General features: G+C 39.8%; 2 protein-coding genes across 5 annotated transcripts in view; one reads left to right on the top strand and one right to left on the bottom strand.

The window, feature by feature from the left end:
- The window catches only part of LOC133259260 (dihydrodiol dehydrogenase 3-like), a 168,399-nt gene that overhangs the window by 101,354 nt on the left and 41,937 nt on the right, over window positions 1–25,108 (bottom strand). The window lies entirely within an intron of this gene.
- On the top strand, window positions 930–21,401 carry LOC133259258 (prostaglandin F synthase 1). 3 transcript variants are annotated; one of them, XM_061436503.1, is made up of 9 exons: window positions 936–1,084; window positions 4,852–5,019; window positions 10,508–10,624; window positions 12,191–12,268; window positions 12,687–12,809; window positions 15,493–15,602; window positions 16,526–16,691; window positions 18,939–19,021; window positions 21,111–21,401. In XM_061436503.1, the coding sequence occupies exons 1-9, from the start codon at window positions 1,001–1,003 to the stop codon at window positions 21,151–21,153; spliced, it is 972 nt and encodes a 323-aa protein (XP_061292487.1). In that variant the 5' UTR covers window positions 936–1,000; the 3' UTR covers window positions 21,154–21,401. The 3 variants fall into 3 exon arrangements, with proteins under 3 accessions (XP_061292490.1, XP_061292487.1, XP_061292488.1); XM_061436504.1 differs by lacking the exon at window positions 4,852–5,019; XM_061436506.1 differs by lacking the exons at window positions 15,493–15,602; window positions 16,526–16,691; window positions 18,939–19,021; window positions 21,111–21,401 and adding an exon at window positions 14,369–15,044 and having other exon boundaries at window positions 930–1,084.

Genomic DNA, 25,108 nt, shown 5'->3' with positions numbered 1-25,108 from the left:
TTCTTCACAGTCCAACTCTCACATCCATACATGACCACAGGAAAAACCATAGCCTTGACTTCCCCAAAACCACACCCCAGTTCTACCCAGGGTTTTATTAATACGTGGTTTTTTCTATGTCTCCACCCTTAATCCTTTGTCCATGGCCCTACATATAGATATAGATATAGATATAGATATAGATATAGATATATAGTACATAGCCTTCCCTGAAGGGGACTTCCTTGTAACTCATACAGTAGAGAATCTGCCTGCAATGCAGGAGACCCTGGTTTGATCCCTGGGTCAGGCAGATCCTCTGGAGAAGGGAATGGCAACCCACTCCTGTATTCTTGCCTGGAGAATCCCATGGACAGAGGAGCCTGGCAAACTACAATCCATGGGGTGGCAAAGTGTCAGAGACGACTGAGCAACTAAGCACAGCACACATCACTAAGCACTTTGCCAAAATGCCTGCCTTTAGTATCCTTTTCAGGGTTTCACCCTTCTCAGGTCTGTAAAGAAAAATAATTTGCTGGAGGGAAATACAAAAAGGCAAATTTCTTTTCATTTGATGTTTTGATTCTTTATTAAGGGATTACATTTTGAAACATGCTTATTAATATTAAACACTTTTAAACTGTGTGATTTGTATATGTGTGGGTGTTAATACTATAAGATAATTGTTTCAGTTGATGTTGGATCAAGATTGGGCTTCATAATCAGAAAAATGAAATGATTGTTATGTGGAAGTTTCCATGTAACATACGGTCAATAATTGTTAGCCCACCTCATCATTATATGATATGTAAGGTTATACTGATAAGAAAAAAAAACATCAAACAAGTTAACTGACTTCAATCTTTTACCTCCAAAGGTATTGGTTTAACCATGCTCCTCCTCCTACAATGTATCTGCTGACACTGGACAGTGCAGCTGGCATGTTAACTTCCTGTTATTTATAACCTCTGAAGGCAGAAGAGAAAAATCAGAGTCTGCTTACTCAGAGGAGCAACAAACAATGGATCCCAAAAGCCAGAGGGTGAAGCTTAATGATGGCCACTTCATTCCTGTCCTGGGATTTGGAACCTATGCACCTGAGGAGGTAAGAGTAGAGGTTTGGGGTTGAGATATAATATAAATAGTAGTGGATGTGACATGAGTAGAAGGGGACTTGAGTTGTCAAGCACTGAGCTCCTGTGTGACCCTGGGAGGATCACATGGTTTCACTAACCGGGAGAGAACATCCAGTCTCCACTCTGTATCAGGGTCTGAGACTGTGCTCACCTGCAGATTACTCTGGATTCCCCTCCAGTTTCTGTCTCTTTCCCAGTTTATCAGAAGAGGTGAGGCTGTCAGGGACACTGACTGTCAGCTACTTTGCTTTGAGGGAGATTGCAATGGCCAGGTTTCTTTGTATATTTCATTAATTAAAGAACTCTTTCTTCTTTCCAAAAAGACATGACCCAGAGAAGTATTTGAGAAAAAATTTCCTGAAGATGAGGTGACTGAAAACTAATGGGAAGAATTGCTTTTCTACTGTGAGGTGCCTGCTCCAAGCCAGGCAAGACACACTAGCTGTGTTTTGCCTTGTACTTCTGTTTCTGCTTGGAAACTTCTAATGGAAGTTTTAGTATCATTTGAAGGGATAAGCTACTGTCTTATATCCAACTTTGAATTCTTGGGAATTCAGTTTCTTTTTATTATAGTCTGCAATACTCAGGCATAAGAGGTGCTAATGGACACATCTCTAGACCTGATGCCAGAAAGTTTGCTGTCCATCTTGTCTTTAGAGCATGTAATTGTGACAAGGGACTGGTCCTGAAACTTTGAGTCTCACTTTTCTAATTTATAAAACAGAAGACAATATTCAGAGACATTTTTCAGATAGAAGATAGGGCTTGTTTACTTGTAGTGCAAAGTGTGATGAGGAAAGGGAAGGGTCCAGGTTATTACTGAAGCTCATTTGTTCATTCCTTAATACATCCCATAAGGCAAGTGATCTTAAGGAAAACCATGACTGAGACCCAACAGAGGAAAGTTAGACCAAGCATCTACTTCCTTGAAAGTAAAAGATTCTGAATTATAGAAACATAAATGCAATATTAGTCAACCTCAAAAGGAAAGTTAATCTCACCGTTTGCAACCACACAGATGAACCTGGACAACATTAAATGAAATAAGCCAGGCATAGAGAACAAATATTTCATGATCTTTTTATAGGTGGAATCTAAAAAAATTGACTCATAGAAGCAGAGAGCGTCAAATGTGTGAATTGTTTTATATCAAATTATGTTTATGGAAATGATTATAGTAATTATAAGGCTATGATGATTGTAAAGCAACCACCGTATTTGATGGTTCCTGTAAAATTAGAGGGACAGTGCTTTGATGATTATGCATTAAAAGTTTTATATGAATTTAATAGCTTAATTTCTTGACCTAAGAGATTCATTGGAGCTCTGGTTGTGGGAATAACTGCCTTGATTGCCATAATTGCATCAGTTATGGTTTCTGTTGTTGCCCTGTCAAAAGAAGTGCATACTGCCTCATTTGTCGATCATCTGTTCAAAAATGTCTCCATAGCTCTTACTACGCAGGAAATTATAGATAAGAAAATAGAAAATAAGGTCAATGCTTTAGAAGAAGCAATTCTGCTTATGGGGCAAGAAATTACAAACTTAAAAATTAAATTGTCTCTAAGGTGCCATGCTGAATTTAAATGGATGTTCGTTACCCCTCTACAAGTGAATGAGTCCATGCACTTTTGGCAACGCATTAGGGGTCATATTTTAGGCACCTGGAATCATTCAGATTTTAGTATTGATATTTCTAAGTTACATCAGGATATTCAGAATATGAAGCAGGTGGAGTTTGACTTTTCTTCTCAATGGCTTTCTAATTCCCTCTTTGAAAATACGGAGGGGTATCTTTCCCATGGATCCTTTTCTACAATAATGATTAATACGGCCATGTGCTTATGCCTGTTAGTTCTGATTTGTGTAATAGCCCCGTGCCTTTTCAGAATACTCAACCAAAGTGTTTCTGCTCTGTCTACTGAGTTTCATACCTATGCTCTAAAAAATAAAAAAGGGGGAGATGTCGGGAGCCATGTTAGGCATTACTGACAAAAAGGAGGCATGGCCCCAACCCCCTCTCTTTGTCCCACAGGTACGGACCCGGGGTGAAGGAGTTAGACCTTGTGATTCTGACTTGTTTTTCCTCTCCTCGGCTGAGTTGACTGAAAATGAATATTAAAATGCTTATTGTTCTTGAGAGGAGCATGAGAAGGCACAAAGCCTTCTGCAGCTGTGCTCAGAGAATAATTCATGAAGTTAATCATTGACATTTGTCTAAGGACTTTTACAAAAGAGTGTTCCAGGATGAGCACATAGGCTGCAGCTTGAGGCCATGGGAGGGATTGCTATCTTAAGCCTATTTGTGAGGAAAATGTTTATGGCAAAGGAGTTTACTGAATTTAGGGCTTAGAAATAATTAAAATAGTTAGAAGTTAAAGATTTAAGGAATCTTTTAATGTAATGTTAGTATATTTTACTATAGCTTATAGAGGTTAGGAATTTTAGAGATACTATAGCTAGAAGCCTTTTTAAGAGATAGTGAGCTCAGGATGTTAGGGGCAAACAGGATTTAGAAAGATAAGAAATAAACTAAGGAATGTAGCATGAGTTACAAGGTAATCACAAGTTAACTATAGGACACATAAGAGGAAGTAGATAATAGATGGTAAAGCTGATTCAGAGAGAGAATCGCTTAAGCAGGAACTCTGTTTGAAGGGCAACAATGATTTATGGAGATAATAAATCTGGGTGAGGGGGAACTGAAAATGTCAAACCTCTGACCTAATGCTTTTGTAAAAGTATAAAAGAAAATCTTAAACTTGAAATAAATGCACAGTTCAAGAAAAAAAAAGAAGAAGAAGAAGAAGAAGCAGAGAGCAGAGACATAGTGCTCAGAAACTGAGGACAAGGTTCTGAAGAATGGAAAGATGTTGATCAAAGCTACAGACCTTCAGTTAAAAGATACATAAGGCCAGAGACTTGATGTAGAGCATGGTGACTATAGTTAATAATAATAAATCTTAAATGTTCTCACCACACACAAAAGTAACCTATGTGAGGTTATGGATCTTCCAGTAGCTTAATTGTGGTAATCATTTACAATGGATAGCTATATGAGAACATCACTTTTTAAACCTGAATAGATAGTTTTAGATGTATTCTGTGTGGCTTCACCTGTATACTGAGGTCTCAAAAGCTTTCACCTGGTTTCTTGATGCTTTTCAAGTGAATTTAAGTGAAAGTCTCTCAGTTGTGTTTGACTCTTTGTGACCTCATGGACATGTACTATGGAGTTCTCTAGGCCAGAATACTGGAGTGGGTAGCATTCCCCTTCTCCAGGAGATCTTCCCAACCCAGGGATCGAACCCAGGTCTCCCACATTGCAGGCGGATCTTTACCAGCTGAGCCACAAGGGAAGCCCTTTGATGCTTTTACCATGCCCTCATACTTTAGTTGATTTTTCCTCAGACATCTCACAGTATAATTTGTATACATGATTACAACTTTATTTTGAGTCCATTGGATTGTATCAGCAAATCACTGAAACTGGAGGCAGCTTGGGTCCTCTGATGCCTGTGATCAACCACTGGTCACCTGGAATCGAAGGGTTCCTGGGTGTCCATTTAATCACTGACGAGGAATATTCAGGGAAACTGGCATGGGTTTATCACCACACACTTGCAGAATGAACCAAATGCATGAAGAAAAGTTGGTTCTTGGGATGATCAGTCTCATGCCTTAGCAATCTCTTAATCATGTGGATATTCAATTTCTACCTTTGTTACTCATGTAGGTTCCTAAGAGTGAAGCCCTGGAGGCCACCAAATTTGCTATAGAGGTTGGGTTCCGCCATGTGGACAGTGCTCATTTGTATCAAAATGAGGAGCAGGTTGGCCAGGCCATTCGAAGCAAGATTGCAGATGGCACTGTGAAGAGAGAAGACATATTCTACACTTCAAAGGTGCTGTGTGTGGTGTGTGTGTGCACATATGTGCAAGTGATTGTGTGAAGGTGACAATTAGGTAATAGGATCTGTAGTTAGGTGAATGTTGTCTATTGATACAGATTTTTTTGCACATATTTACATCTTAAATCTAGTATCCTCTTCTCTTCCCCCTCCCAAAAGAGAGAGTGATTATAACTATTTCATCATTGCTGTGTTCAAATTTTAATTTTAATTTAAAGTCACTTTTCTCTGAACCTAACAGAGCAGTGTGATTTAGTATGGGCTAATGAATCAAACCCATTCACTGGAATGGGTGAATTTAACTCAGATGACCATTATATCTACTCCTGTGGGCAGGAATCCCTTAGAAGAAATGCAGTAGCCATCATGGTCAACAAAAGAGTCTGAAATGCAGTACTTGGATGCAATCTCAAAAACGACAGAATGATCTCTGTTCTTTTCCAAGGCAAACCATTCAGTATCACAGTAATCCAAGCCTATGCCCCAACCAGTAACGCTGAAGAAGCTGAAGTTGAACAGTTCCATGAAGACTTACAAGAACTTTTAGAACTAACACACACAAAAAAAGATGTCCTTTTCCTTATAGGGGACTGGAATGCAAAAGTAGGAAGTCAAGAAACACCTGGGGTAACAGACTAACTTGGCCTTGGAATACAGAATGAAGCAGGGCAAAGGTTAATAGAGTTTTGCCAAGAGAACACACTGGTCATAGCAAACACCCACTTTCAACAACACAAGAGAAGACTCTACACATGGACATCACCAGATAGTCAACACGGAAATCATATTGATTATATTCTTTGCAGCCAAGATGGAGAAGCTCTATACAGTCAGCAGAAACAAGATCTGGAGCTGACTATGGCTCAGATCATTAACTCCTTACTGCCAAATTCAGACTTAAATTGAAGAAAGTAGGGAAAACCAATAGACCATTCAGGTATGACCTAAATCAGATCGCATATGATTATACAGTGGAAGTGAGAAATAGATTTAAGGGCCTAGATCTGATAGATAGAGTGCCTGATGAATTATGGACAGAGGTTCATGACATTGTACAGCAGACAGGGATCAAGACCATCCACATGGAAAAGAAATGCAAAAAAGCAAAATGGCTGTCTGAGGAGGCCTTACAAATAATAGCTGTGAAAAGAACAGAAGCAAAAAGCAAAGGAGAAAAGGAAAGATATAAGCATCTGAATGCAGAGTTCCAAAGAAGAGCAAGGAGAGATAAGAAAGACTTCCTCAGTGATTAACGCAAAGAAATAGATGAAAACAACAGAATGGGAAGACTAGAGATCTCTTCAAGAAAATTAGAGATACCAAGGGAACATTTCATGCAAAGATGGGCTCGATAAAGGACAGAAATGGCATGGACCAAATAGAAGCAGAAGATATTAAGGAAAGGTGGCAAGAATACACAGAAGAACTGTATAAAAAAGATCTTCACGACCAAGATAATCACAATAGTGTGATAACTCACCTAGAGACAGACATCCTGGAATGTGAAGTCAAGTGGGCCTTAGAAAGCATCACTACAAACAAAGCTAGTGGAGGGGATGGAATTCCAGTTGAGCTATTTCAAATCCTGAGATGATGCTGTGAAAGTGCTTCACTCAATATGCCAGCAAATTTGGAAAACTCAGCAGTGGCCACAGGACTGGAAAAGGTCCGTTTTCATTCCAATCGCAAAGAAAGGCAATGCCAAAGAATGCTCAAACTACCACACAATTGCACTCATCTCACACACTGGTAAAGTAATGCTCAAAATTCTCCAAGCCAGGCTTCAGCAATATGTGAACTGTGAACTTCTAGATGTTCAGCTGGTTTTAGAAAAGGCAGAGGAACCAGAGATCAAATTGCCAACATCTGCTGGATCATGGAAAAAGCAAGAGAGTTCCAGAAAAACATCTATTTCTGCTTTATTGACTATGCCAAAGCCTTTGACTGTGTGGATCACAATAAACTGTGGAAAGTTCTCAAAGAGATGGGAATACCAGACCACCTCACCTGCCTGTATGCAGAAACTTGTATGCAGGTCAGGAGGAAATAGTTAAAACTGGACATGGAACAATAGACTGGTTCCAAATAGGAAAAGGAGTACGTCAAGGCTGTATATTGTCACCCTGCTTATTTAACTTCTATGCAGAGTACATCATGAGAAATGCTGGGCTGGAAGGAGCACAAGCTGGAATCAAGATTGCAAGAAGAAATATCAATAACCTCAGATATGCAGATGACACCACCCTTATGGCAGAAAGTGAAGAGGAACTAAAAAGCCTTTTGATGAAAGTGAAAGAGGAGAGTGAAAAAGTGGGCTTAAAGCTCAACATTCAGAAAACTAAGATCATGGCATCTTGTCCCATGACTTCATGGGAAATAGATGGGGAAACAGTGGAAACAGTGTCAGACTTTATTTTTGGGGGCTCCAAAATCACTGCAGATGGTGATTGCAGCCATGAAATTAAAAGATGCTTACTCCTTGGAAGGAAAGTTATGACCAATCTAGATAGTATATTCAAAAGCAGAGACATTACTTTGCCAACAAAGGTCCGTCTAGTCAAGGCTGTGGTTTTTCCAGTGGTCATGTATGGATGTGAGTGTTGGACTGTGAAGAAAGCTGAGCACCGAAGAATTGATGCTTTTGAACTGTGGTGTTGGATATGACTCTTGAGAGTTCCTTGGACTGCAAGGAGATCCAACCAGTCCATTCTAAAGGAGATCAGTCCTGGGTGTTCTTTTTTGTTGTTGTTGTTGTCTTTCATTGATTTAATTTAGAGTAACTTTTTACTAGTTTTAACAGCGAATCTTAAAGTTACAATTGGTTTCATATCCTAGTGAATTTGAATTTTATGAAAACTATTACCACTAGAGTTATTTTAAGTTTTTTTTTAATTTTTAAAAATATAAATGTATTTATTTTAATTGGAGGATAATTACTTTACAATATTGTATTGATTTTGCCATACATCGACATGAATCTGCCACGGTGTTCTTTGGACGGATTGATGCTAAAGCTGAAACTCTAATCCTTTGGCCACCTCATGCGAAGACTTGACTCATTGGAAAAGACTCTGATGCTGGAAGGGACTGGGGGCAGGAGGAGAAGGGGATGACAGAGGATGAGATGGCTGGATGGCATTGCCGACTTGTTGGACATTAGTTTGAGTGAACTCTGGGAGTTGGTGATGGACAGGGAGGCCTGGTGTGCTGCAATTCATGGGGTCACAAAGAGTCAGACATGACTGAGCGACTGAACTGAATATATCAAACAGAAAGAAGTATGATTAGATTATAGTTTCCTTATCATCTGGGAGACTTCCCAAATTTCTTCACATTCTGACTCTCACATCTCAGCTGTATCAGTAAGAGAGCATTAGGGCGTCACTTTGTATATTACAGAAGATCTAGCCAAAGTGTGTAGAATTATGTTCTGCACATGTTAATATGTTCAAAGCACCTTCCCCTAGGTTCGGTTAGGTTCAGTTCAGTTCAGTCACTCAGTCGTGTCCAACTCTTTGTGACCCCATGAATTGCAGCTCGCCAGGCCTCCCTGTCCATCACCAACTCCCGGAGTTCACTCAAACTCATGTGCATCAAGTCGGTGATGCCATCCAGCCATCTCATCCTCGGTCATCCCCTTCTCCTCCTGCCCCCAATCCCTCCCAGTGTCAGAGTCTTTCCAATGAGTCAACTCTTCGCATGAGGTGGCCAAAGTACTGGAGTTTCAGCTTTAGCATCATTCCTTCCAAAGAACACCCAGGACTGATCTCCTTTAGAATGGACTGGTTGGATCTCCTTGCAGTCCAAGGGACTCTCAAGAGTCTTCTCCAACATCACAGTTCAAAAGCATTAATTCTTCAGCGCTCAGCTTTCTTCACAGTCCAACTCTCACATCCATACATGACCACTGGAAAAACCACAGCCTTGACTAGACGGACCTTTGTTGGCAAAGTAATGTCTCTGCTTTTGAATATACTATCTAGATTGGTCATAACTTTCCTTCCAAGGAGTAAGCATCTTTTAATTTCATGGCTGCAATCACCATCTGCAGTGATTTTGGAGCCCCCAAAAATAAAGTCTGACACTGTTTCCACTGTTTCCCCATCTATTTCCCATGAAGTCATGGGACAAGATGCCATGATCTTAGTTTTCTGAATGTTGAGCTTTAAGCCCACTTTTTCACTCTCCTCTTTCACTTTCATCAAAAGGCTTTTTAGTTCCTCTTCACTTTCTGCCATAAGGGTGGTGTCATCTGCATATCTGAGGTTATTGATATTTCTTCTTGCAATCTTGATTCCAGCTTGTGCTCCTTCCAGCCCAGCATTTCTCATGATGTATTCTGCATAGAAGTTAAATAAGCAGGGTGACAATATACAGCCTTGACAATATACAGCCTTTTCCTATTTGGAACCAGTCTGTTGTTCCATGTCCAGTTCTAACTATTTCTCCCTAACCTGCATACAGGTTTCTCAAGAGGCAGGTGAGGTGGTCTGGTATTCCCATCTCTTTCAGAACTTTACTTGGTTTACTGTGATCCACACAATTCAAAGGCTTTGGCATCGCCCGTAAAGCAGAAATAGATGTTTTTCTGGAACTCTCTTGTTTTTTCCATGATCCAGCGGAAGGTGGCAATTTGATCTCTGGTTCCTCTGCCTTTTCTAAAACCAGCTGAACATCTGGAAGTTCACAGTTCATGTATTGCTGAAGCCTGGCTTGGAGAATTTTGAGCATTACTTTATCAGCGTGTGAGATGAGTGCAATTGTGTGGTAGTTTGAGCATTCTTTGGCATTGCCTTTCTTTGCGATTGGAATGAAAACGGACCTTTTCCAGTCCTGTGGCCACTGCTGAGTTTTCCAAATTTGCTGGCATATTGAGTGAAGCACTTTCACAGCATCATCTCAGGATTTGAAATAGCTCAACTGGAATTCCATCCCCTCCACTAGCTTTGTTTGTAGTGATGCTTTCTAAGGCCCACTTGACTTCACATTCCAGGATGTCTGTCTCTAGGTGAGTTATCACACTATTGTGATTATCTTGGTCGTGAAGATCTTTTTTATACAGTTCTTCTGTGTATTCTTGCCACCTTTTCTTACTATCTTCTGCTTTTGTTAGGTCCCCTAGATTATGTAATGCTAATTAATTCTGAGAAAATTGACTGTTTGATCAAATTAGACTGTGTGTCCTCTGACACTCTTTCAAACATAATTCAGATGATGGGCTTGGTAATTATTTGATAAGGTTATTTATATTTCAATTCATTTCATTCTTTTGTGAATAGTGAAATGATGATAAATTCAAACAATGTAGTTTACATGGGTAGATTAGACTTAAAATTGAACTCCAGAAGAAAAGGGGCATTTTTTTTTTTAGTGGTCATCCATTTCTAACAAATAGAAAATGTCTAATTATTGAGTGAAATGAGTCAGACAAAATTAGCTACAGTGTTCATTTCATACAACTTCCTTTTTTTAACCTCTGCAGCTTTGGTGCAATTCCCTTCAACCAGAGTTGGTCCGACCAGCCTTGGAAAAGTCATTGCAAAATCTTCAACTGGACCATGTCGATCTCTATATTATTCATTCTCCAGTGTCTCTGAAGGTTAGCAATCTGCTTTTGTATTCAATCATATGTATTTTTTTTTTCTTGCCTCAGAGTGCTTATAAACTTGAATGGATGGTTGACTTAAGACTTTCTTAGTAGGTTGAAGAGATGATTACACTAGAGTAGAATCCCCCAAATAATCATTTCTGATTGTCTTTTTACTGAGCTTCCTTGAATCCTTAATTCTGTTACATGCCTCCCAGAGAAAGGCATTCAACAATAATCTCATATGCTTTGCTCAAAAACTTGATAAAATATAAATGGGTATTTTTAGCACACAGCCCTGATTATGACTTCTGAATCTCTTGGGGATTTATGAACACAGTTTGGTACAGAGTGGTGAGCAATGACACTGCCTCACACTTGCACAGTCTGAGTTGTTCCCCCTTTCACTCTTTCAAGAGGAGCAGATTTGGTGGTGCTCCCTCTGGGTGGGTCTAAACCTCCCAACCTTTAGAGGGGCTTGAGAGACATTGCCTACACTGTTGCCTGACTTCACAATGAGGATTATAGAATGCACTTAGCCATTAAGAACTGCACATGTACACCAATGGCAGATTCATGTCAATGTATGGCAAAACCAATACAATATTGTAAAGTAAAAAAATAAATAAATAAATAAAACTGAGATTTAAAAAAAAAAGAACCACAACGGGAATTTCCTGGCAGTCCAGTGGTTAGGATTCCATGCATTCACTGCTGAGGCAAGTTAAATTGAGGGAAGGAGTTCAATCCTGTTCTGGGAACTAAGATCCAGCAAGCTGTAGCCAAAAACAAAACAACAGCAACAACAAATGTATTACGTAGAACTCTTGATTTTAAGTTACAGAAATCTACTCAAGCCATCCTATGCAGAAGAGTCTATTTGACTATGTATATCCCAGCCATGGACAGATTTAAGGATTTGCAATACTCTTCAGTAATGTAACCCTTTTTAAAAAATCCCTTATCCTGTCATTACTCTTTATTTTTACTGAACATGAACATTTGCTTTATTTTTACTGAACATGTTCCATTGGTGGCAAATATAGCCTTGGGGGAGCTCAAGGTTCATACTCGTGAAATTTAAGAGCATGTCTGGATCTTCAACATTCCGTATCCACCTAAACAGAGTCTTGCTGGTTCATGTGTCTGTCCTAGTGCATCAGATGCTCAGAGGGAAAAGAAAGTCTGATTATCTAGCCCAGGTCAAGTATGCAATCTTTAATCTGGAAATACAGCCATGTAACTTACTGCCATTCCCAGGACAAGAGAGGCATTTTGCAAGAGTAAAGTATAAGGGGCAGAAAAAAAATTCACATAAGTCACTGATAGTCCCCATTACAATGTATGAAAATTATATTCATTAAAACATATATTAGGTGTAAGAGATTAGTGGGCGCCTGCCTCCTGAAGACATTGCTCATAACTCCATTTGCAAATCACTTTTCTAATATTGGTATCTAGAATATTGCTTTACCTATCTCATAGAGGTTTAGTGCCTGGTCTAGACATGCCTGGCAGCCTAGCTAGATGTGGAGAAATCATTTGGTAACAGCTCTACAATGATTGCTTCTATTCCAGCCAGGGAATAAATTTGTTCCAAAAGATGAAAGTGGAAAACTGATATTTGACTCGGTGGATCTCTGTCACACGTGGGAGGTGAGTCTGGGGAGAAGCAAGCCCAGAGGAGGACCCAGGAGAGGGGGAATTTCTTTCATTTCTTCCACCTGTGAGAATGGGCTGTGGACCATCAAACTCAGCAGTTTATGAACCTAAGGGCTGGGATGCTGGGGTTGTGGGGAGGAATCATTGCTGAAATGTTCACAGAGAAGAACAGTGGAGGAGAATATGGGACAGTGAAGACAGGCATCTATTTCCTTCCTTGTGATATGTCTTCTCTGGGATTTTTCTAACGAGGAGATGGTGATTCTTCTTGTGTCATGACCCTCTTCTCCTTTTTTCTTTCTTAAAATCAATGTCAATTCTTGACATGACACACTTTTTGCAGATTTTTTCCAACATTTATTCTTGATCTATCACTCATTCCAAGTGACTGTCCACCACCTCTCCCTCCCAGGCCCTGGAGAAGTGTAAGGACGCAGGGCTGACCAAGTCCATTGGGGTGTCCAACTTCAACCACAAGCAGCTGGAGAAGATCCTGAACAAGCCGGGGCTCAAGTACAAGCCCGTCTGCAACCAGGTGAGCAGCTCAGCTCCTCTGCCTCCTGCTCTTCAGAACCTCCTTCTTGCCCTGGCGCCTGATGTCTGTCTGTCCTCCCCTCCTGTTTATCCGACGTTTGGGGACAGAAGGTTCCAGAGAGCAGAGCTTCTGTCTGGATGGTGTGAATAGAATCCATAACAGTATCTTTGATAAAATCTGGGTGGAAAATATGTGGAGGACTTACCACTAAGTTGTATAGGAATTGAGGGAAAGTTATGGGGGTGAAGGGGCTTAAACCAGTCCCCCAGAACTTAGAGGAAGGAGGCCTTTCCCTGAGCTGAAAGGGTGATCACTAATCAGATGTGAAAGTTCCTCAGAGGGAACTGTGTACAAGAAGGAAGACCATGAAAACACAGAATGAGAAGTAAATAACAAAGGGAAAAATCAGCTGAGATAGGTGTTAAATGTTTGTGTGGGGTCTAGATGCCTGAATCCTTAGTCTTGGTGTCTCTACATTCATTGGTCTTCATCAGGGAGCACAGAACAGAAAAGTTTGCTGGAGACAATGAAGGTCTGTCAAGTCAGATGGATTAAGTTAAAGGCTTATGGTGATACTAACTGTAGATATTCACTCAGGAACATTTACTTAGCTTAGAGCACATCTGATCATTTACTCAGTCTTGGACTGGTTCTCCCATCAATGTCCATTGTAAAATTAACTGGTTAAGCACACTTGTCTATGTCTGTTTCTGCACTCTTACATTTTTGGTTCTATTTTTACTTTATTGTGGTGAGAAAACTTAACATGAGATTTAATCTCATAAAGAATGTTTAAGTATTCAGTACAATACAGTGTTGTTTAAAATACAGTGTTGTACAGCAGATCTAGAATGTATTCATCTTGTATAATTGAGACTTCACACCCATGATTAGCAAATCTGGATTCCTCCTTCCTCCCATCCCCTGGTGACCATCTCTCCACTGTTTAATTCTAAGTTTGACCGATCTACATATATAAGTGAGATGTGATATATATGTAATGTAATCTTTATCCTGGTGAAATGGTCTTATTTCAAATGTATCATAATGTCTCTAATGTACAACTTGAAGTCAAGGATAAAGAATCTCCTATAGCAGAATTCTTTGCAAGCCGAGTGTAGCTTACATAATTCAAGAAATATACATATATCAATTATATATATGGTTTTCAATTTTAGAAATTAAAATTTTAATGTGATTCTAACATCAATTTTGCCTATATTTGTTTATTATGAAAAATTTCAGATATTAGAAGAGTTAAGATTATAACAGGAAATATACATGTATTTAATTTTATGTATTTATTATGTATTCTATATTTAATAAATAAAGATCTATAACACTTTTTTGACCTGTATCTTATGCGGTTCCCATGTCACATTGAGCCATGTTTCTCAAGGTTTTTTCACCGAGAATGACCATTAAAGTATTCTGTTACCAGAATATCTAGACAAGCTTTTGACAGATTCACTGTATTTATCGTTGTTTTGTGACATTAATTAGTATGCATGTGCATGTGCTCAGTCATGTCCAACTCTTTGCAACCCTGTGGACTGTAGCCCGCCAGGCTCCTCTGTCCATGGGATTCTCCAGACAAGAATACTGGAGTGGATTGCCATGCCCTCCTCCAGGGGATCTTCCTGACCTTGGGATCAAACCTGCATCTCTCACATCGGCAGGAGGGTTCTTTACAACTAGCACCACCGGGGAAGCCTCCACACTTATCCCTACAAGACAGGGTAAAAACTTAACTCCTTGTCACTAATCGTCAGTTTCTGAGAAAGGATTTATTGTAATAATCATCATCCCTGGAGGAAAATATTTTGTTCTTTCCACCTCTCTCATCACTAGGGCTTCAGGGATTTTTATTTACTCTGTGTGCTATACTTGTTTTCACTCGTGATTCCTTCTGATGCTCAAGTCTACCCAAATGTCACCAGTGGGCTCCCCATCAAAGTGGTTCTTTTGTCCTTAAGTCATTTGTCCATAAGTCTTTGTGCAATTTCTTGCTGTCTGGCACAGTTTGATGTCCGTGATTCTGACAGCTCTTTTCCTGTCCCTGATCTGGAATTAGGCAAGTGTCCTGGTGGTGTCCAGTGGTGTTCAGCAACCAAAATCTGGTTCCTAGAGTTGCTTCTTCTCAAGAATGTCATTATTTTTGTTTTTATCTTTTCAGGAGATGCAATAAAATTTTTTTTTAAAAAATATCATGCCTGTATACGAGAAAGCAAAAGAGACACTAATGTATAGAACAGTCTTATGGACTCTGTGGGAGAGGGAGAGGGTGGGAAGATTTGGGAGAATGGCATTGAAACATGTATAATATCATGTATGAAATGAGTCGCCAGTCCAGGTTCGATGCTCGATACTGGATGCTTGGGGCTGGTGCACTGGGACGACCCAGAGGGATGGTATGGGGAGGGAGGAGGGAGGAGGGTTCAGGATGCGGAACACATGTATACCTGTGGTGGATTCATTTCGATATTTGGCAAAACCAGTATAATATTGTAAAGTTTAAAAATAAAATAAAATTTAAAAAATATATCATGACTTAAGGTTGATGTTTTAAGTTATAATTTGATGTGATGCAGTTTTTTCTTTAGCATTTTTAAGCTTTTAATCTTTGTAATATTAATATTGTCTTTTCATATAAACTGACACTCTTCTATCTTCCATTCTATAGGTGGAATGTCACCCTTACCTCAACCAGAGCAAACTGTTAGAGTTCTGCAAGTCACACGATATTGTCCTAGTTGCTTATGCTGCTCTGGGAGCCCAACTATTGTCAGAATGGTATGAACATTACTGAAGACAACAAAGAGATTCTCTAAAACTCAATTTTTGAAGAAATATTTTAATCTTAATGTAACAGTGCTCTGGAGATAACTCTCATTTGGCAGGGGAAGAGGAGAGAGATGGGAGAAACCCTTCTCTTTTGTCTTCCCATCCATCACCCAGCCAATTTTTACATTTCATGTATCTTGTTGTAAAATGTTAAAATGCAAGTCTGCAATAAATTTATATATAATTCCATAGTTGAGAACTAAGACATAAACTTAAGTCATGATTCACTTATTTATTAACTAATGAATACATTACTAATGAATACTAAACTTTTCAAGCTTCCCTTACCTTATGTCTAAAATCAGGATAATATTAAGTACCTCCCAGGTCTATGATGATCAAAAAATAACAAGTTGAATTATTTTAGTAAACATTTATTTATAGGAGTATTGCATGATGAAAACAACAATGAAATGAATAGTTCTCCTCTTTGGACTACTCGATTTTTATCAACACTTGAGAACAGTGAAAATTTAAAAATTTCCTGGTCTTCTCCATCTCATTTTCTTTTCACTCCCTTGTATTTACTTTAGAGTTGTGATTATAAAAGAAAAACAACCACTAAGAAGTAAAAACAGAAAAAAATTTTTACAAGATTGGCAGTACTCACAAGCATGCATCAAATGCCTGGGAGAGCTTTGTAAACGCAAACTGCCAGGTGCCACAGTTGAGTTTCTGATTCAGTTTGTCTGCAGTTAAGCCATGGAGTTTGCATTTCTAGGAAGATCCTAGGTGATGCTGATGCTTCTGGCCCATGGACCACGCTTTGAGAAGCATTGGTCTAGAGTGAACCTACTTGGTCTGTTTGAGAAGCCTCCTTAGAAACTGAGTACTTAGTCTCAGCTCCTCAGCATTTCTGAATTTCCTTCCAGGGTGAACTCAAACAACCCCATTCTCTTGGAGGACCCGGTTCTTTGTGCCATTGCCAAAAAGCACAAGCAAACCCCAGCTCTGGTTGCCCTTCGCTACCAGGTACAACGTGGAGTTGTGGTTCTGGCCAAGAGTTTCAACAAGAAGAGGATCAAAGAGAATATGCAGGTGATGATGAGTGGGGCTGCGGGCAGAGGGCTCCTAAGGAATATCCTTCACAAGGGTCATTCTTTGTCTGTCTCTCAAGACTTTCCTTGAGTCAAGACAAGTCACCTATTCTTCCCCATGCATGAATGTGTTGTGTGTTCCTGGCGTTTTTCTCCTCCTGATGTGGCAACGGGAGAGGTGGCATGGCTGGAGAGGGTTCAGGTTGGACAGAAAACAGAGATTTTTGTTTCAGCGTTACATCAGCCATTTATTCTGTCACCTTGTGCAAATGACATCTCATTTTCTTTGTTCTCAATTGACAAAATTGTGTTATGTGATTCCCATAGATCATCTAGGTTGCTCTGACAAACACCACAGATTGTGTGGCATAGAAACAATTGAAATTTGTAGTCTTACCTCTGGAGGTGGAGATCCGAGATCGGGGTGCCCATGTGGTCAGGTGAGGGCCCTCCTCCGGGTCACAGGCTTCTCTTGTATCTTAACTTGGTAGAGGGGGCAACAGAGCTCTCCTAAGTCTCTTATATGAATATGATATTGTTTAAATCTCATTCATGAGGACCCCACCATCATAACCTAATTAATCACTCTTCAAGGGCCCATTTCTACACCATCACAGCAGTGATCTTGAACCTCTAAATTATCATGATTTTATTTTACATTTCCCTGAATAGTAATGTAGCTTCATTTTTATACTTCATTTAATCTCCGTGAGCTTTTGCTGTTTCAAAGTTCCTATGTAAGACTGTGCCCATTTTTGCTGAGTTGTCTTTTGATTTGTATGTTTGAGACCATTATCGTACTCTTAGCCATAGCTGTACAAGAAACTCTCCCCAGTTTCAGGGTTTAATGCAGAGATCAGATATGCTTCTCTTGATTCTATAGTTTGACAATCAGCCTGCACTCAGCTCAGCTGTTGTCCTCTTGTCTGGGCTCTCGTGCATTTGCAGTTCAGTGCAGAGCAGCTCGGGAGTTCTGCTTTAGCAGGTGGATGTGGCTCTTGTAAGAGTAGCTTGCACATCTTTCCATCTAGTTTTTCATACATGTTTGGCTAGACTGTGGTCAACTAACCTGGTCTTCATCTCAGCACAATGCTATGATCCCCAGTCAGTGAGTGGGGAAAAATCCCCTTCATGTCTGGACTCAGAACTAACTCACCACTTCTGGGAAATATCACAGTCCAATGCAAATATCACTGTCCAAGGCAGGTTACAGCTCAGGTCAAGTCAAGGGGAAGGGAAATTGTCCCCTGAAAAACTGTTTCCATTTAAATTTGATTCTGTAATATAGCTGAAACTGATTTTCTAATAAGATATGAAAATAAAATGGAAATCTAAAGGTCCATATTTTTCTACAGATTTTCATTGTCAACTCTGTCATATATTAAGTGTCCATAAGTACATTTCTGACCTCTCTTCTATTTAACAATTCAGTTTTCTGTACTGTCTTATTATAGTGGAAAATAAGTCTTGCTTTTCAGAATGGCACATTCTCCTTCCTTAAAGAGATCTTTGCTACTTTTCACTAGCTGTTCCTTGATGTAAATTTAGTATCACTTTCCCAACTCCCACAAAAGAATACATGTTTAAGTCTTAGGTTCATGTTGCATTGAAACACTAGAATGCTTTGGAGAAAACTGATTTCTTTACAACATTGAGATTTCCTTGCTATGATTATGAGATGCATTTCTAATTATTTAGGTGTGCTTTAATATTTTAAGCACATTTCATAACTTTTTTCCTTAAAGGCTTTACATAATCCTTTTGGGTTAGATTTACTTGTAGATAATGAATAAGTTTGATATAGGATTATTGGGTAGGTTTTCGGAGGTAGGGCTCCCCCTTACAATTCTTATTAAGTTCAAAGTTATATCATATTTAGGGGGTGTTGGGAAGAAGAAAAACAGCTTAATGCGTGGTAAAATGCAGGTATTTTGTAGGAATTGTCCAACTGCCCCTTTGTTTTTGAAAGAAGGTATTTGTTTTTTAATTTCCTGTCTCAAATAATTCACTTAGAAAGATAAGGGACTGATGTGCTATAATCTGTTTAAGGTGGACAGAAAAGGAGAAGGTGTAGGAAGGAGAGGTGAGAACTCAGCAGAGGGTCCCAGGCTTGTTCACCAGGAAGCTGAGGACAGACACGGCTTCCCTGTCCTCTCTTCTTGTCTCCATCCAGCTGAAAGTCCTCCAGTCCCCAGGGGGAGGCCAGCTCCTTGGAGGAGAGGTTAATGTGATTCTTCCTTCCTTCCAGGTGTTTGACTTTGAACTGACTCCGGAAGATATGAAAGCAATCGATGGCCTCAATCGTAATATAAGATACTATGATTTTCAAAAGTAAGTGACTTGTATATATTACACACACACTGGTTTCTCTAGCATATAGCTCAGCAGAGGAATAAGCTTTCCTAAAACTTAGTTTTAGGGAGGATGTCCTGATTTCCAGCATAGGAGTAAACCAAGGGCTTCCTGCAGACCTCAGACCAGAAGTTTCCTCCAGGGCTCCATTTACCACTAATAGAAATGTAATTGGGGCCTGGAACAATGCATAAGTAAGGTCTCCAGATTTGACATTGTGGTGAATTCACTACGTTGTGCCTGTAATCCCTGTGCCTGGTGTACCTCCTCTCAGGGCTGAGAGACCTAGTAGACGCAGAGAGCACAGTGCCTGCAGCCCACTGTTCTTTCAGGGACCTGCACGGATATTTCACCTTTAAATCGTTTTAGAATCAGGAGGAAATGATAAATAAGGACTGTGTAATAATCCATCTTGGATTACATTCATGTTTATCCTAATGTATGTGTATGGTCAATTATGTCTGACTCCTGGTGGCCCAGGAACTCTAGCCCTCCAGGCTCCTCTGTCCATGGGATTTCCCAGCAACAATACTGGAGTGGGTTGCCATTTTCTTATCTAGGGGATAAGATCTTCCCAACTTGGGGATCAAACCCACATTTTCAGCATCTCCTATATTGGCAAGTGGATTCTTTAACAGTGAGCCACCTGGGAGTCCCCAAGTTTATCCTAACACAATTGTAAATGTATTGCTGATGTTTTTTGGCAGAGGGGTCCACAAAGCCCAACAGGCATCATTGCTGAGTAGTCACAGTGGGCCTGCTTCCACCCGCTCCTCCTACTGTCTGATGGTTTTCTCCCTAATGGGCATTTCTTGTACTCAGACACCATCCATTTCATCCAAATCCATCCCTTTCCCCCCAGTTACAACACATTTCCTCATCCTTGTAATGTCACCAAATGAATTGCAAGTAGATCATGAGCTTAACTGATGCTCCAGAGAGTGACTGCTGTGTCCTTAGCAGGACACATCCTGGTAAGATCATCTGGGTCTCTAGTTTCTTGAGTCCAGACTTAATCTAGTGCTGCCTTTGTCCAGCAGATGTCTATCCCCTGGGGAGCCCCTACCTCCTTGATTTTGACTTAGTCACAAACCTAGGATTCCAGCTACCTAATTACTGCAGGAGCATGTCAGGACTGAAGAGAAACAGGGCTAATCAAACAGAGAGATATTGGAAAACGTTTAGAGAGAAGCAAATACAAATTAGTGATAAAATGAATATTTAGTTTCAAATGAAAGATCTCAAAACTCTTCTTGTTTGTAAAGAAGATATTTATGTATACATATGCATGTGTTTATAAGTATACCATGATTCTAAGAAAAGACATAATGCTAAATGAAAGTTACTTTTCTGTTCTCAAAAGCTTATAAGTGTGTTCTGTGTTCTCCTTCATTATGCTGTGAATTCCTAGACATACTCATCCTTGTGGGTTTATGTCAACAGCACAAGTCTTGGCACATGGAATTGCTCTCAATGCACTCTTTAATGAATTGAATTGAAAAGGACCAAGTTAGAAAGAAAAATCAGGCCATAAGAAAAGATAACAGCAATAATACTAATGAATAAATAATGTGTTGTCATATAAACTAAGAAAATCACAAGTTATAGGTATGATTATTTAGGTGTATGCGGTATTTCTTCAGCTTAATAGTAATTACTCAATGGAGGCATCCTGTATTTTGGGTATGCTCAACATTTTTTCATGGAATGTTTATGAAAAAGAGCAAGGTATTCCTTAACTGTGATTATTCTCATCACTTAGGGCCGAAAGTTCCACCTGTGTCTGAAATGACCTCCACAGTCAGCCCTAGGTCTTGTGCTCCCATATAAATTGTATGCAATTATATATTGTATAAGTCATTGTGGAGTAACTGTTACACGTGAATGTTGGGATTGGACATGCAGGTGCAGTGCGCACATGAAGCAGACACCTGGTGTGTGCTTGCTGGGGGAAAAGGAGGGACATGTAGATTTCGAGTTTGAGCCCATTCTGACTGCATCCACAGAGTAATGCTCTCTATGACAACAAGACAGATTTAATAAATCCATCCTCCTCCTTCTCTTTCAGGGGTATCGGTCACCCTGAGTACCCATTTTCTGAAGAATATTAACCGGGTGAGCTGTCCACCACGGCTTCTACCTGAACGTCTGCTTCTAGGGCTACGAAGAGTGTTTCTACGCTTGGTGGAGGTGTTTGAAAGAAGTGCCTGAACTTTTGAAAGATTGTTTTTCTTTAAAAACTCTTTATGAAATAACCAAGATTTCAAATATGGGTACTAGTTTTTCCTAACAAAATAATTGGAAAAATAAAAGGGAAAAGATAGAAAATAAAGATAACCTGGTTAACCCATTTAATAAATTTGGTGCATTTTCCTTTGTTGAAAAGGAATCAGTCAATCTAAGAAAGAAATAGAAAATTTTATTCAAGCTAAATTTGAGAACTATAACCCAGAAAACTCTGATGGCTGTTCTTCTTCTAGAAGTCAAGGCACAGGGGATGTAAGTTTTGGAGACAGAGGGCTCTACATGAAAAGACATATTATTGACAGTGTACATAATACACATATAAGTGTCATCGTGTTGAGTCATATGACCCCTTGTAAGATCAAGAAGAAATTTGTCTTTTAAGAAGCTGTCTTACTGATGCTGGGAGAATGCGGCTGTTTATGGTTGAGCACGTCCTCACATTGATGGAAGAGGTCCGGTACATGTATAATGCAGATGAGCAGGTCCTCACATTGATGGAAGAGGTCCGGTACCTGTATAATGCGACACACAGCCCACAGTGAGCAGAGAGGGGTGCAAAGGGCACAGAAGAATTTTTCATATTTAAATTTCTGCCATAAAATATAAATTTTATTTCATACCTTCATGACTCCCTTATACAAAAGTGTGTGTCTGTTTATAATTTGAAATTATTTTCAATATGCAGGTTGTATACTTATATTTTACTTAGCATAAGTTTTTTTGTAAGCTATCGAGTGTTATTTGATGGTTGCCAAGGGTCAAGGGGTTGGGAGAGGGTTGGATTGGGAGGCTATGGTTAGCAAGTGCAAGCTAGTATATATGGAATGGATTAACAACAAAGTCCTACTGTGTAGCACAGGGAACGATATTTATCTATGGTAAACCATAATGGAAAAGAATATGAAAAATAATGTATAGATGTGTATAACTGAGTCACTTTTGTGTACATTCACAATTGAAATAACATTATAATTCAACCATACTTCAATAGAAAATAAACTAAAAACTTACAGTATTATATTTAGCTTCTTATAATGCTTCTCAGGTGGCTCAGTGGTAAAGAATCCTCCTATCAATGAAGGAGACACAGGTTTGATCTCTGGATAGGGAAGAGTCCCTGAAGAAGGAAATGGCAATTCAGTCCAGTATTTTCACCTGGGAAATCCCAGGGACAGAAGATTATGATGGGCTACACTCTGTGGGGTGGAAAAAAGTTGAACAGGATTTAGTGACTGAGTATGCACACACGTTATAAAGCAGTGCATCTTTTCAATTTATTTAATTTTTTAAAACTGTTAGTTCTCTATTTAAAACGTTTTTATTGAGGTTTACAATGTTGTGTTAATTTCTGCTGTACAGCAAAATGATTCATATATATATACACATATATAAGTATATATATACATTCTTTTTATGCTAAACACTTTGATTAGTTATTATATGTTTAGCCATTCATTCATTGATTTATTCAGCACAAGTTTATTGAATATTTTTAGTAAGACTGTTTTATCAATGAAATGGACAACAAATTAAAATAAATTATTGAGTCGATAATCTAGTGGAGGGTGAGACTATGAATGAAATCAGGAGTATTTAACTGTTAGAAATTAGTAAGTGCCTGTTGAGATAATTCTGCACATTCTCTCAGTTTTCTGTACATGTATCAGGAAGAGGCACTAACTACCCTTCATCCCATACAACTTTCCATCTGTAAAACAAAGCCTTGCCCTGAAGAAACATGTAAGGCGTGTTTGCTGCCACGTAATGTAAAGAAAACATCTTCCTCCTGAGAAAGGGAGGGATGCTGAGTGCCTACAGTCATTGATCCAGGATCCCTAGACTCAAGGTTTTTATCCTGTCATTCAATTCACTAAATATTCAGGTATCACCTGGGACCTTCATTTCAACTTTAGAAATGGGGACCCAGGAACTAGCACAACACACCATATATATGCACACCTAATTATCACATTGGGAGAAGGCAATGGCACCCCACTCCAGTACTCCTGCCTGGAAAATCCCATGGATGGAGGAGCCTGGTAGGCTGCAGTCCATGGGATTGCTAAGAGTCAGACACGACTGAGCGACTTCACTTTCACTTTCCACTTTCATGAATTGGAGAAGGAAATGGCAACCCACTCCAGTGTTCTCGCCTGGAGAATCCCATGGATGGAGAAGCCTGGTAGGCTGCAGTCCATGGGGTCGCACAGAGTTGGACACGACTGAAGCGACTTAGCAGCAGCAGCAATTATCACATTATAAAACCTCAGCTCAGTTCAGTCATGTTAACTCTTTGCCACCCCGTGGACTGCAGCACGCCAGGCTTCCTTGTCCATCACCAACTTCCAGAGCTTACTCAAACTCATATCCATCAAGTCAGGGATGCCATCCAACCATCTCATCCTTTGTTGTCACCTTCTCCTCCTGCCTTCAATCTTTCCCAGCATCAGGGTCTTTTCCAAGGAGTCAGTTCTTCGCATCAGATGGCCAAAGTACTGGAACTTCACCTTCAGCATCAGTCCTTCCAATGAATATTTAGGACTGATTTCCTTAGGATTGACTAGTTTGGTCTCCTGGCAGTCCAAGGGGCTCTCAAGAGTCTTCTCCAACACTGGAATTCAAAAGCATCAATTCTTTGGCGCTCAGCCTTCTTTATGGTCCAACTCTCACATCCATACATGACTACTGGAAAAACCATAGCTTTGACTAGGCAGACCTTTGTTGGCTTTGACTAGATGGACCTTTATTAGGGGTTGTAAGCACTAAGCCTATACAATGTTATATGTCAATTATGTCTCAACAGAGCTGGAAAATGACATTCCTATTTTGGCTACAGCATTTGTTGTGGGTGATAAAGAGTCCACCTTCTATAAGCATCCATGAAACCAAGGCAAGGTGATTTTTAGGCTTGCAGGTCAGGTTGAAATCTTAGATTCTTTGTAACTCTTAACTGCGAAAGGAAGAAAAAGAAAGCAGGGAGGAGAATAGGCCATGCTGGGAGTTGGGGGTTGGGCACTATTATAAGATGATTAGAAAAGATTTCATTGAGCAAACATGAAGGCAAACAGTGAGCTCTGTGGACAAGTGGGACACAGAACAGAAAACCTAAGTCCAGGAAGAGTCCCCTGTCACATTTAAGGGACAGCAAGTCAGCTGCCTCTGGAGGTAATGCATTCCTGTTATGGAGGTAACGCATTTCTGTGAGAACTCAGCCAATTTTGAGATAAGTGTTCTTGACTTGGGCTTTCTTTCATGCTCTGCTTCAGAACTCAAACAGCTATCAAAGTTATCAATTTTCCATTGACAACCCCCTTGCACTTTGCACCTAGTCAGGAGTTTCAGAACTGAGGAAATTGCTGAGTCATCTTTGAGCCCATTTCTGTAATGGACTCTAAGGATTTGATGATAGTACTGAGTGATATGAGTAATAAGTGAAGCAAAAAAGCATCGGCTTGCTTCTTCACTCATCCTGAGGCCACATTTGAGATAGCTTTTATTCTTCAGTCTGGACCCACTCCATGACACATTAGTGAGGGTAGTGGATTTTACTAAAAATTCCAGGGTTACTAATTTCATCAATCATCATAATTAAAACCTCATAAATATCTTGGTTCTTTTCCTCCAAATTCCTCCCAGGACAACAGTGTCTGCTCTCCTCTCTACATCCTCCCTCCCTTTCCCATCCCTTGTCCCTTGCGGCTCCCAGCTTCTCCCCCACCATCCAAAGCAATGCCATTCTGACCATTGGCCAGCACTTCCCCACTCACAAGCCTCTGTCAAGTTCAAGTGTAATCTAGTTTTGTTTGTACAGAACATGAA

The sequence above is a fragment of the Bos javanicus genome, chromosome 13, assembly GCF_032452875.1.
Source record: "Bos javanicus breed banteng chromosome 13, ARS-OSU_banteng_1.0, whole genome shotgun sequence".
Taxonomy (NCBI): domain Eukaryota; kingdom Metazoa; phylum Chordata; class Mammalia; order Artiodactyla; family Bovidae; genus Bos; species Bos javanicus.
This window is presented reverse-complemented; position numbering and strand designations above follow the sequence as displayed.